The sequence below is a fragment of the Peromyscus eremicus genome, chromosome 23 (assembly GCF_949786415.1).
Source record: "Peromyscus eremicus chromosome 23, PerEre_H2_v1, whole genome shotgun sequence".
In the NCBI taxonomy this organism is placed as follows: Eukaryota; Metazoa; Chordata; class Mammalia; order Rodentia; family Cricetidae; genus Peromyscus; species Peromyscus eremicus.
The window spans coordinates 28103255-28117365 of NC_081438.1; the positions used below are offsets into that span (position 1 = coordinate 28103255).

Here is a 14111-nt window from a genome sequence, read left to right on the forward strand (position 1 = left end):
GTAGTCAGAAGTGTATTGTTAGTTCTGTGTGTTTGCTTCCACTGAACCCCACCTTCCTTGCAGAGAACACCTTTAAACGCATCGGGCCCCCACTGGAGAAGCCAGCCGAGAAAGTCCAGCGGGTGGAAGCCCTGCCACGGCCTGTCCCACAGAACCTGCACCCACAGATGCCACCCTATGCCTTTGTACACCCACCTTTCCCCCTGCCACCTGTGCGTCCTGTGTTCAACAACTTCCCCATCAACATGGGTCCTGTGCCCGCGCCCTATGTACCCCCTCTGCCCAACGTGCGTGTTAACTACGAGTTTGGCCATGTGCATGTGCCCCTGGAGCACAACCTGCCCATGCACTTTGGCCCTCAGCCACGCCATCGCTTCTAACACCCAAAGCCCTATCCAGGCACACTGAGTGTGGGAAGACCCAGTCTCACTTTCTTAATAGGGGTGGAGTCTTTGCTTCCCTCTTGAGGATGGGCTCATGTCCTCCTACTCTTTCCTTTGCAAGGTCCACTGATTCTTCAGGTCTGATACCCTTTGGGTGCCAACTGTCACTGGGCCAGTGTTAGGGCAGCTCCTTGGTTGTGCCATCTTAGCATCCAGTACAGTGGCCCTGACCATGAAGCAGGCCCTTTAACCATTTGCCATATTCCCTCCCCAGCAGACAATGAAAGCCCAAAGCCTAACCATCTCCCGGTCAGGGCTCTCCTCCCTTGTTGCCCAAGGCCCACTCAGGTTCAAGGGCCTCCAAGACTGGTCTGTGGCGCAAGTTTTGTTCTGTTGTTATCAAAGCAGTTGCTCCTGTTCACGTAGTTTGAGCTAAGTTGTTTGTGGGCTACTCAAGTTTGTCCCCATCCTTGGAAAGTCAGGTTGAAAATATTCCCCAATGGCTGACAACTGCTGAGAGCCAGTCATCCTAACACTTGACATCAGACAAAAGGGCCTTTTTGCAAAGCTGTCACTTATTCCTAGGCTACCCCTTTTCTGGGGGAGACTTCACTTGTCACCAACCTGGAATGAGCAGCATCTCCTCTAAGGTGTTTTTGGGTTTCCCTAGGGGCCCGAAGATGGCCTGTAACTGTCACAGCAACCCTCCTGTCTACCTACCTGTTACCCTTATTAGTAGTGGAAGCAGCCTGAGGGTGAGGCCCCAGCTCCAAGATGAGAGAACAGCTGCCTTCCCTAAAGTCAGCTCCTGCTATGCTCCCACTGCCTGTGTCCCCTCCTGTCCAGACCAGGTTTTTTAATCCCTCCAGCCTGTTTACAGAGCAAGACTGGCTGCAGATGTTTTTCTCAGTTGTATTGGCTATCCTTGTCCTCCCATTGCTGTGGGGTGCCCCACATTCAGAGTGTACAGACTTGGAAGTGGCAAGATGTCTCTGGGAAGGAGGAAAAACTCTTTGAGGAGCCCTGCTGTGGGTCACCTGAACGTGCTACTAGTCTGAATGACAGTGCCTTGGAAAGATGGGCCACGTGCTGCATGACAGGATCCTCCAAGTACCTTAACTACTAGTGTATTTGTGTTCCCTGTCCTTCTCCAGGGGCCCCACAGGTGGATGGTTACTCCAGGCACTGCCCCTCCAAGGACCCATGAGCCGCTGGACTGGGCACCCAGTTCTGGTTCTGCCCAGTACCCCCATCATGTTACTCCACCAAGAGGCCAGGTGAGAAGCCTGGCAGTTTGGGGTTGCTGGAAGAACAGATGCCACCCAGACCTTGGCCCTCGGATAGGTGAGGCCAGGGTCATGTCATTTGAAATTCAGTCTGCCTATGGCCACACATGGCTGCAGGGGAGGCTGCTACTGCCTATCTCCATCAAGGCATCTCGTCCTTAGTGGCCTTCCCAGAACCTATGTGCCAGCATGGCCAGAGGGATAAGGGGTGGGCCAGCAGGGATCCCCAGGCAGCTGGCACCTTAATCTCTGGGACCCAGGCTGCTTCCTGATCTGAGAAACTGCCTAGCCACTCCCTGTGTATTTGCCTTAAAACTGGAGGGAATCTAGTATTTGCACTTAGCAAAAGATTTCAAAGTTAAGAGAAAAGTGCATGATCTCACTTTGTATAAAAGGAAAAAAAAGAAAAAAATGAAGTAGATGGTTAAATGTTTTTCTTTACCTTTTGGTAGTAAGAATAGAGAAACCAAGTCTGTTTAAACTGTGTAAAAAGACTGTATCATATGTAACTTGAATTCTGTGTAAATAAATGTTTGTGAACTCTACTTTTGGTTCTGTTTGTCCCCACTCAGATCGCAGGTTCCCAGGAGCCCTTAGGTGCAAACAGGACCAACTGCTACTCACTTTCCCAGTGGAGAATGTGGAACTCCTAATGCAGCAGCATAGGGTGGGGAGAAAATGGAACTCTTAATGCAGCAGCATAGGGTGGGGAGAAATGCTTCTTTCACCTGCTGGGGGAGACACTCAGTGTCTTAGCTCCCAAGTCCCAACCAGGACACAGAATGTGTTCTAAGTTGTTGTAGCAGAGACCACCCCCCCCCCTTGAAGAAAGCACAGGAAGTCCTTATAGTCCTATAGTGTGGCATTGGGGGGTAGCCCTCAAATCCTGAGCTAGCCTTATCCAGCCGAAGAGACCAAAACAGCACTGAGTCTGGCATGGGAGTTCCTGGCCTGGCTGGCTGAACGGACAGGAACTCTGACCAGCTTACTGCACTCCACAAACACCCCTTTACCGCCACTTGGCCAGGACCTAGGCATAGAGGAAATGGGACCTGCAGATAGAGGAGAGCTGAGACAGCACTCCAGGAAGACTGTCCTTTCCTGCCATTTGTTTCACATCTGAGAAAGATTTGCTGAAGTACAACTTAGGAACAAAATTTCTCCATATCCCCAGGTTCCAAAGCAGTCATGGCCTACAGACTTCATTAGTTGTCCCCAGCCATCCAGAGCTGCACCCGTATAGGTTACACATTGTTTGTTTGTGGTAGCTGTGACTCTGCAGTTGGGTTGTATTAGTAAAAACTGCCCATCCTTCTAAGTGACAGTGGCATCCCTTATCCATCCCCCCACCATGCCCCTACTTAGAGGTTCATACCCAATGCTGAGGCTTCAGATCCTCATTTTCACAAGTTTTTCCAGAATCTTCCTCACTACTTATGCTTTCCTGGATACCATGTATACTAAAGGAGTTGTTTTAAGATAGGGTCTCTCTATGTAGACCTGCCTGGCCCAGAACACACTGTAGACCAAGCTGACCTCAAATCGATCTGCCTACCTCTTCCTCTCTCATGCTGGAAATAAAGACATGTGCCACCACGACCTACAGACTTGTTCTCTGATACTTCCCTCTGGATTTACCTTGTTTCTCAAACATTACCCTAGTTAAAATAATAAATCCAGAGGACTCCAGTGTTGTTGCCATTACACCTAAACCTTCAGTAAACACCCTGTACATAATGGGTCACATGCTATCCCAGAAAGACCACCCTCAAACATGGAGAGAGAGCTTTGTAGCTCAGGCTAGCCTTGAACTCTACAAAGCCCAGACTGGCCTCAAACTTAGAATACCCCTGCCTCAGTGCCCCAAGTGCTGGGATTACAGACATGTAAAACCACATCTGGCCTATATAGCATCTGTAGGGGTGCAGGGTCCAGGGGTGTATACATAAGTGTGCCTATGGAGGTTCTCCATCTTTTATTGTGTTTTATGAAACAATGGTTTCACTATGTAGATTGACCTCTCAGAGATCTGCTGGCCTCTGCCTCCCAAGGGCTGGAAGAAAAGGCGTATACCACCAAGTAAATCTTATTTTTTCGATACCTCACTGAACCTTGAATTCACCAAGTTAGCTAAGCTGGCTAACCAGCAGGCCCCAGGAATCCTATTTCTACCCAGCTAGTGCTAGGCTACACATGCTTGCCCCATGGCTTAGGGTTTGGTTTAGTTTTTTATATGGATCTTGAATCCTCACACTTCTGTGGCAAGCAAGCCCTTCCTTTGCTGACAGAGCCATCTCCAGCCCCTTCCGAATAACATCTTTTGTGGTTCTTTGCTGATACATGCTTCAGTTTTCTCCTTTCCTATCATTTGCAGGGTGGTAATCAAAATAGTCTCCCTATGCATTCTGAACTTGAACTCCTCCTACCTTGGCCATGTGCCAATGTACTCTGCTGCCTTCCCCTTGGTTCAGCAAGGGGTTTCCTCTCAGGGTGGCCACTGAGATCCAAACCCTCCTGCCACCAGCTCTACTCACCTGCTTAAGCTTGGTGCCCTCAGTGCTGTGACTGGTGTGGTGCCAGCACTTCAGTCTCATGACCCCTGGGAAGACAGTCCCCATAGTCGTGGGGACTGTCTCAGTCTTCATCAGACAGGATTTAATCATGCATCAGTTCCTCCCATTGCTTTCTCTGCCAGGGGCTGTTTGTTTTGCTTGACTGGAAGGACCATGGGGATGAAGGCTTCATCTTTCCTGTCATGCTCAACCTATCCCTGTCAGTGGTAGTAAACAGCTCAGCTGTGGTAGTCCTAGGATGTCTGTCACATTTGTCCAGTGAGTCCTCCAGGCGACTAGAGCCCAGGTTCTGGGACTTGTCATTTGTCAGTAAAGTAGAAATCAAGATGCATTCTAGCTGGGCATGGTGAGCCAAGCCTTTGATCCCAGTGCTTGGGAAGTGGAGATACTCAGTGAGTTCCAAACCAGCCTCATCTGCATAGTGAGATATCTTGTCTGAAAAAGACTGCATTCTAGGGAAAGCAGCACCTGCCACACAAGCCTGAGGACCTGAGTTCAATCACCCAGAACCCATGTAAATGTGGAAGAAGAATAACATCGCACCGCTTAATAAATAACACTCTTACTGTCACTACACATACTTAAAGAATAAAGACTAAAGGTGTTAGAGAAAGCAGGAATACAAGGAACATTTTTAAACATAATAAAGGCAATTTACAGCAAGCCACCATCAAATTAAACAGAGAAACTCAAAGCGATACCACTAAAGTCAGGAACAAGACAAGGCTGTCCACTCTCCCCATATTTATTCAATATAGTACTAGAAGTTCTAGCTAGAGCAATAAGACAACAAAAGGAAATCAAAAGGATACAAATTGGAAAGGAAGAAGTCAAACTTTCACTATTTGCAGATGATATGATAGTATACATAAGTGACCCCAAAATTCTACCAGGGAACTCCTACAGCTGATAAACTCCTTCAGTAAAGTGGCACGATACAAGATCAACTCAAAAAAATCAGTAGCCCTCCTATGCACAAATGATAAAAGGGCTGAGAAAGAAGTCAGAGAAACATCACCCTTTACAATAGCCACAAATAATATAAAATACCTTGGGATAACACTAAACAAGTGAAGGACCTTTTTGATAAGAACTTTAAATCTCTAAAGAAAGAAATTGAAGAAGGTATCAGAAAATGGAAGGATCTCCCATGCTCATGGATAGGTAGGATTAACATAGTAAAAATGGCAATCTTACCAAAAGCAATCTACAGATTCAATGCAATCCCCATCAAAATCCGAAGCCAAAACTATACAATGGAAAAAAGAAAGTATCTTCAACAAATGGTACTGGCATAACTGGACGTCAATATGTAAAAGTTACAAATAGATCCATATCTGTCACCATGCACAAAACTCAAGTCCAAGTGGATCAAAGACCTCAACATAAATCCAGTTACACTGAACTTGATAGAAGAGAAAGTAGGAAGTACTCTTGAAATCATTGGCACCAGAGATCACTTCCTAAATATAACACCAACAACACAGACACTGAGCACAACAATTAATAAATGGGACCTCTTGAAACTGAGAAGCTTTTGCACGGCAAAAGACATGGTCAATAAGACAAAAAGACAGCCTACAGAATGGGAAAAGACCTTCACCAACCCCACATCTGACAGAAGACTGATCTCCAAAGTATATAAAGAACTCAAGACATCAAAATACTGAACAAGCCAATTAAAAAATGGGCTAAAGAGCTAAACAGAGAATTCTCAAAAGAAGAATCACAATGGCTGAAAGACATTTAAAGAAATGCTCAACATCCTTAATCATCAGAGAAATGCAAATCAAAACGACTCTGAGATACCACCTTACACCTGTCAGAATGGCTGTGATCAAAAACCCTAATGACAATGTTGGAGAGGATGTGGAGCAAAGGGAACACTCCTCCACTGTTGGTGGGAATGCAAACTTGTACAACCACTGTGGAAATCAGTATGGCAGTTTCTCAGAAAGTTGGGAATTGATCTACCTCAAGACCCAGCCATACCACTCTTGGGCATATACTCAAGGAATGCTCAATCATACCACAAAGATACATGCTCAACTATGTTCATAGCAGCACTATTTGTAATAGCCAGAACCTGGAAACAACCTAGATGCCCGTCAATTGCAGAATGGATTAAGAAAATGTGGTACATATACACAATGGAGTACTACTCAGCAGAGAAAAACAATGACAACATGAAATTTGCAGGCAAATGGATGGAACTAGAAAAAATCCTGAGTGAGGTAACCCAAACCCAGAAGGATAAACATGGTATGTACTCACTCATAAGTGGATTCTAGATATAAAGCAAAGAACACTCAGACTGCAATCCACAGAACCATGGAGGCTATATATATATAGCATGGGGGACCCTAGGATGACTGTGGCTTATAATAAGAATTGGTTTTACTCAATTACTGGGCAAGCCTCAATGAAACATTTCACTATTAAGAATTTATACTGTATCAAGCTGATAATAGAAAAATTAATTAACTAATTTTAAAAAATAAAAAATAAAAGAAAATTTTGAACTATTAAAAAAAACAAACGTATTTTGATAAAGTAAAAAGGGGGAACTAGGGACTCATCATTCCTCTCCACATTCTATTCTTTCCTTTATTTTATATATTTTAAATTTTTTATCGGTGGATTCTGCTGAAGTATCTGCTACAGATAAGCACTGGAGGGCTCCTGTTGCAAATCACCCTGCGATGGAAGGATCTTTCTACTGGCACTTGGAGGAAACCCGATCTGGTGTTGGTGTGTGCCCTGCCTGCAGGGCTTCAACGAGTTCTCGACCACCCTAAGGACGGAATGATAGGGACAGGAGATACAAAGGAAATACACCAAGTCTAGATTCTGACCAAGGTGCAACTTTATTTTTCTCCAAGAGGGTTTATATAGTTCCTGCAGGGTGGGGGGAGCAAGAACCTGTTATTTGCATAAGGTGGGGCAAGCTAACAGGATATTTGTATAGGATGTTTACAGGGTGAAAGGGTCAACGGCTCTGCCTCAATGTCCTGTTGCTAGGCAACCTGACTGTAAGATTATCTAGTTCCCTGTCTTATCAGGGGTCTGTATTTTTCCACTAACTAGAGATTCTATCCTTGTCCCTGACAGTGTGGGCCCAGGGTTCTGTTTATGTCTTTCCTCAGTACAATGAGGTTCCTCTTTGGATTCCTGAGCGCTGTGTGCGCCCTGTGGCTGCTGCTGAAGCCCAACATGGCAGAGACCTATTGGGCCTTCATGAAAAACTCGCCCCTTCTGATGCCAGTGGGGACTGAGAGCCCAATATGGCCAGCTTTGCAAGCATTAACATAAGCCTAGGATCTGTAGCCATGCGGTTGGATTCTCCAGAAGGTAATGTATGGTAACTGCTTTTTCAAGTATGTTTGAGAATGTGTCACCCAGACACCTTGGAGATTAAGGATAACCTTGAAGGTCACTGACCTCCATTTGTTAACAGTAGCATGCCAGCTAAGCCTTTTCATTTTCACAATCCTCTTCAAGCTGGTGTAGTACCTACTTTTCAGGAGTGGCTCTGTGCAACATTTATTGGCCTCCTGAAATTCATTTAGCCCCCTTTGAAGATACCTTAAAATTTATGAGCCTGAATGTAGCCATTTTAAGACCCTTAGTTATGCTCCTTGTGAGCTGCCTGTTTTTTCTTTATGGTTCTTAGTTGTTCTTTTGCAGAGCTGCCAGCTTAAGTCGTGCTGGGATCAAGAAAAATGGGCCTTGGCAGTTGTGTTCCTGGAGTTGTATCCATGCCAGTGGATGCCCACACGCTCCAGAAGAGAATTTGACATCAGTGCTGCTGTTGTTGCTGTTATAGCAGTGGCGGCCACCACTGCTACTGTTTCTGGGATTACCATTTCATAATTTCTTACTACAGCTAGCACAGTGGAGACCCTGGCAGCAAAAGTAGCTACCACAGTTAGTTAATCTTTCATTCTATTGGACATGATAAATTTAATTCAATAGTTATATACATTTCGATTGGCTTTGAAAATTATAAATTTATAAACTCAAGTTCCGTTTGCTTTTGGGATACCATCTTACAAGGACTCCAATTTCCAGTAAGGCTCATTAAGGAAGGGAATGGCTCATTTGCCTTTAGCCTATTGACTATGGTTAGGACTTATGTTTGTCTTTTCTCTGTTGAACACACAGATTGCAAGCCCAGCGCCACTTTGAGATCTTTGTCAGCAGTTAACTCTGCAGCTCCCACATGATTGAGCTTGTATGATAATAAGTATTCAGAGATGGGTAATGCCTGGGGGGCGCGCACCAACCTAAAACAGAGCACCTGTGTGGCCTGGGCAGGCATCTCCATGACGGGTAAGGTGACCTGCTGATGTCCCACGCAACCTAAGTCAGAAGCTCACTTTTTAGTAAAAGGAGACCTGTAGGGTCCTGGCCCCTGTTTTGGGTAACTGTTGCCTTGCTTGCTGACCTTGACCTTGATATCCTCTCTATGCTAATTCCCTGCTGGGTTCCACCCTCCTGAAAGCTTAAGGGAAGTTCCTTGTCTGTGTATCCTGCATAATGGGCGTTAACAGCTTAGATGCAAGATTGTAAAACATCGGTAGCGAACTTCTGTCCTCTAGGGTTCTCCCATTGTGCTGTAAGCCTGTATTTAAGACCTCCTCCCTCCTTCAATAAACAGCATTTGGCATTTAAAAAAAAAAAAAGAATAAAGACTATATCCTAAATGGGCATGGTGGCGCATGCCTGTAATCCCTTCAGAGACAGGCCTCTGTGTTCAAGCCCAGCTTGGTCTACTTAGCAAATTCTAGGGTCATATAATGAGACTTTGTGGGAGAGGGGAGCCTGATGACCTGATTTCAATCCCCAAAATCCATGGTGAGAGGTGAGAACCAACTCCTGAAAGTTGTCCTCTGATCCAGGCTTGCTCTATGACTGGAACATACCTACACTCACTCAAACTAACACAGGCCATATATACATACAGCACAATAAATAAAAATCAAACTTGAGCTGGAAATGGTGGCACATACCTTTAATTCCAACACTTGGGAGGCAGAGGAAACATATCTCTGAGTATGAGGCCAGCCTAGCCTAGTGGGTCTATATAACCAGTTCCAGGTCAGCCAAGGCTACAGAGTGACTTTATGTCAATAAATCAATAAATAAAACCTTTTGGAGACTATGTCCTATTCCTTGAACTGTGAACATTCAAGTGTGGCCTGGTGTGATCACAGCAGAACAAAGGCAAAGGGATGTTGAGACATGCTAGGGATCAAACCCAGGGCTTCATTCATGCTAGGTCAGCACTCTGCTAGCTGAGCTACACCCTCAGACCTCAAAAGAGCATTCATAGCCACACTAACCTACTCAGCCTCTGAAGGCATGCTGGCACACCCAAAGGCATCTCTTTCCCTACTCCATTCTGACAGGACCTAGTGCCAGCCAAGAAGCCCAAGATGTCCTCAGAGCTGACAGAGCCACAGGAAACCAGGACACCAGGTTCAGTCATAGCTCTTGACCTCTTTTCCCATCTGTGACACTAACCACTCCCATTGATAATCTCCTTAGGGATATGTTCCAAACCCCCCAAAGCCCATAAACACCATTTGACTCAGAAATACTCTCAGCCCCAGATCAGGGTCTGGCAGGCTTAGGAAATATTACTTGGAAGAATGAATCTATGTAGTTAGTGGGCATGGTATTGTATGCCTGTAATATCAGCACTCAGCAAGACAATCATGAGTTTGAAGTCAGCCTGAGCTACATAGTAAGTGCAAGACTAGCCTGTGGCCATGTCTCAGAAAGAAGGGGAAAGGAAGAGCAGGGAAAGGAGGGGGGATGGAAAAGAGGTGGAAATCAAGAAGCAGTAATGGTGGCTCACATCTGTAATCCAGCACTCTAGAACTAAAGGCCAGACTAGACTACAGAGTGAGTTCAAGACTAGCCTACACTACTTAGTGACACCGTGCACCAGATAAAGAGGGAAGGGAAGGAGAGGAGTAGAAAGAAAATGTTCCGAGCCCAGAGGGAAAATAGCTGTGGATTCTATGAAATGACTTTGGTGAAGACAATGGGACCCTCTAGAAGACACATGGAAGTTGGTTTGATGTTCTGAGAATCAGAAAGGTAGATAAGAGTTATTTTTGCCAGGGTCATTGTGTACAAGTCACTCTGGACAGCCGGAGCCTCTGTTTTCACATCAGCAAAACGGAGGAGGGTTGGGCAACCCTCTTCCTGCTCCCTGCTATCCTGGTGCACAGATATGAAGTGTTTCCAAGTCTGGGGGGCTGCTCACTAGAAAGGTTTCAATTGCAATGGTCGTTTGATGCATTTAGAACAGCCAAAAAGAAGCAACTAGCCAAGGGTGGTACAGACATAGCATCACAGCCACTTTCCTCTATAATTAAGCCACACCCCAGCCCCTCACTGGGGGATTCTGGGCAGGTGCTCTACCACTGAACCACACTTCAACCCCTCACTGGGGGATTCTAGGCAGGTGCTCTACAACTGAACCACACCTCAACCCCTCACTGGGGGACTCCAGGAGGGGAAAGAGGAAAACCACTTAATGGAGAAAGGAAAGAAGATTGTGATCAAAGTGAATTCAAGGTCAGGCTCGACAACTTAGTGAGACACTATATGCTCCAAATAGTAAAAGGGCTGAGGGTGTGGCTCAGCTGTAGAGCACCTGCCTAGAATCCCCCAGTGAGGGGATCAGTGCATGACTCAACAGTAGAGAGCTTACTTAGCATGACTGAATTATGGATTCAATCCCATGCACATCAAAAACATTCTTTGTTCAGCTTTTAAATTGAGCTTCTAAGTCTGCACTTGCCAAACTCAGAGAGAACACTGTCCCCTGCCTTTTTCTGCAGGAATCCTCCCCTTGTATTACCCTGGCCCAGGCACTGTGCTGAAGTTCTGACCAGCAGCTCTAAAGAAAGGGCTATTGCCAGTGGGTTGTTGTTCTCCAATCTCTAACTCCAGCACCAAGATCTGAGACGAGAACTTCGGGAGTCCAAACCAAGCCTGGGCTATATAATGAGATCCTGTATCAGAAAACCAAAAACTAGCTGGGCATGCATAGTATATGTTTTAATCCCAACAAGCAGGAGGCAGAGGAAGAGCCAGCCTGGTCTACATAGTGAACTTCAGGCAGCCAAGGCTGCATGTTCTCTAGGCAAGCACTCTACCAACTGCACCACATCTCATTTGTTTTGAAACAGAATCTGACATGTAGCCCAGGCTAGTCTCAAACTCCAGAGTCTCCTCCTTCAACTTCCCTAGTGCTGGGATTGCAGGCATGCACCACCAAGCCAGGTTTTTGTTGTTGTTATTTTAACTTTTAATTTGACCACATCTATTAAAATGTCAAATAAGTCAGGAATTGCCCTCCAAGGGCACAAAGGGTCATGGACACTGTAGCTCATACAGCCATATTTCTGTTAGTGATGAATGAGGAGTGGTGTCTGTGACGGTGAGTGGGGGGATGTAGATAAGACTCGACATTCATCCCCTCACAGAGCACAGGGTGGAGACACAGTAAGGCCTGTGTGTGCAGATAAGGAAAATGCACATTTGTTAGGTGACAACTCAAGAGCCCAGCTGTGGAGTGCATGCTATCCCATGTGTAAACAAATAAAATTAGATCTGTCAGCCACAGAGGACTGTAAGATAGAGGAGGTACAGTCACTGTGGCAAATACTACAATAGTTCCTTAAAAAATTAACTAAGCATGGTGACACATGCCTTTAATCCCAACACTTACAGGGAGAAGCAGGCGGATCCCTAAATTCACGGCCAGCCCAGACTATAGAGTGAGTTCCAGAACAATCAGGACTACACAGAGAAACCCTGTCTTGAAAAAAAAAAATTAAGCTAGGCATGATGACACATGCCTGTAATACCAGCACTCCAGAGGCAGAGGCAGGAAGATTGCCAAAAGGTCAAGGCCAGCCTGGTCTACATAGTAAGTGACAGGTCAGCCAACACAACATAGTGAGACCTTGTCTCAAACAGCAGGGTTGAGGAGATGGCTCAACAGGTAAAGGTGCTAGCCGAGCAAGACTGACAACCTGAGTTCAACCCCCAAAGCCATGTAGAGAGCTGGATGCTGTGGCCTGCATCTGGAACCTCATTAGTCAAGAATGGAGGCAAGAGACAAGAGAATCACCCCACTCACAGGCCAGCTAGCATGGAAAACACAACACATCAGCTGAAATGAAAGGCCCGGCCTCAGCAAGGAGGAAGGTAAGAACTGGTTCACCAAAAGTTGTTCTCAGACCTCCACATGTATACAATGGCACACTTATCCCCTTGCCAACACACACACACACACACAAAATTAAAGACGTGTACCCTTGTGCGCATTAAATGCATATTTAAAAACAGCATATTTAGCCGGGAAGTGGTGGTGCACTCAGGAGACTGGGCTACACAGCTACACAGACAGAAACCCTGTCTCAAAAAAACAAAAACAAAAACAAAACAAAAAAACCCAGCACATTTAAAAACAGCAGGCACTGGAGAGATGGATCAGAGGTTAAGAGCATTCAGCATTCACTACTCTTTCAGATGACCAGAGTTCAGTTCCCAACACTCAGGTCAGATGGTTCACAAACAGATCTAAGTCTAGGGACACTCTCTTGGGAACTCCTCAGGCACCTGAACACGCATGGCATACATTCGTACAGTCACAGGCACACATACACACATAAAATTAAAAAATTTTTATTTGTTTGGTTGGTTGGTTAGTTTTGATTTTTCAAGACAGTTTCACTGTCTAGCCCTGGCTGTCCTGGAACTCAATCTGTAGACCAGGTTGGCTTCTAACTCACAGAGAGATGCCTGTCTCTGCCTCCCAAGTGCTAGGGTTAAAGGCATGGGCCCCATTGCCTGGCTAAAACATTTTTTTAAATTAAATGTAGGGGGAACTGGAGGAGGGATGAGAGGGGGAACTGTGGTTGGTATGTAAAAGGAAAAAAATAAATATAAATAAATATAAAGAAAGAAAGAAAGAGAGAGAGAGAGAGAGAGAAAGAAAGAAAGAAAAAAAAAAAGAAAGAGAGAAAGAGAAAACTAAATGTAACCCAGCACTTGGAAGGCAGAGTCAGGAGGATCACAAGTTCAAAATCTTCATGAATTCCGTAATGAATCCTCTCTTATAAAGCCAAGGCCTTTTTGTACAGCCCCACAGTGGAGCACTTGCCTAAGCCCAAGTCACTGCAGGAACGAGGGAATGAATGAGCTAGCTTGTTATTGGGCAGTTACATTCCAGAGAATGTATCTCTGAGAGTTGAGAGCTTGATCTCTCAGAGATCACTGTACACCCATATTCACAGTGACATTTCAAGGACACAAAGCAGGGCTAAGGGGTAAGGGCACTTGCCACCAACCCTGATGACCTGAGTTGGACCCCTGGAAACCCACATGGTGGAAGAAGAAAACTGACTCTTTGTCCTTTGATGTCAACATGCACACAGTGGGGTGTGTGTGTGTGTGTGTGTGTGTGTGTGTGTGTGTGTGTGTGTGTGTCTATGTCTGTGTGTCTGTGTCTGTGTGTCTGTGTTTCCATGTGTGTGTTTAAATGCAAAATGCAGCCAGGCATGATGATGCATGCAAGCCTTTAATACCAGCACTTGGGAGGCAGAGGCCAGCCTGGTCTACAGAGCAAGTTCCAGGACAGCCAGAGCTGTTACACGGAGAAACTCTCTCAAAACAAAAACGCGCCAGGTGGTGGTGGCGCATACCTTTAATTCCAGCACTCGGGAGGCAAGAGGCAGGCCGATCTCTATGAGTTCGAGGCCAGCCTGGTCTACAGAGCGAGATCCAGGAAAGACGCAAAGCTACACAGAGAAACCCTGTCTCGAAAAACCCAAAAAAAAAAA

At 45.7% G+C, this 14111-nt stretch overlaps 1 protein-coding gene across 4 annotated transcripts in view; it reads left to right on the plus strand.

Annotated features, from left to right (window-relative positions):
- Nucleotides 1-2214, plus strand: part of Rnf216 (ring finger protein 216) — a 139656-nt gene extending 137442 nt beyond the window's left edge. For all 4 annotated transcript variants that reach the window (XM_059249822.1, XM_059249825.1, XM_059249824.1 and 1 more), the window contains exon 17: nucleotides 64-2214. In XM_059249822.1, coding sequence (XP_059105805.1) covers nucleotides 64-380 — 317 coding nt within the window. In that variant the 3' untranslated portion in view covers nucleotides 381-2214. The remainder of the gene's footprint in view (nucleotides 1-63) is intronic.
- Nucleotides 2215-14111: the final 11897 nt, after the last annotated feature.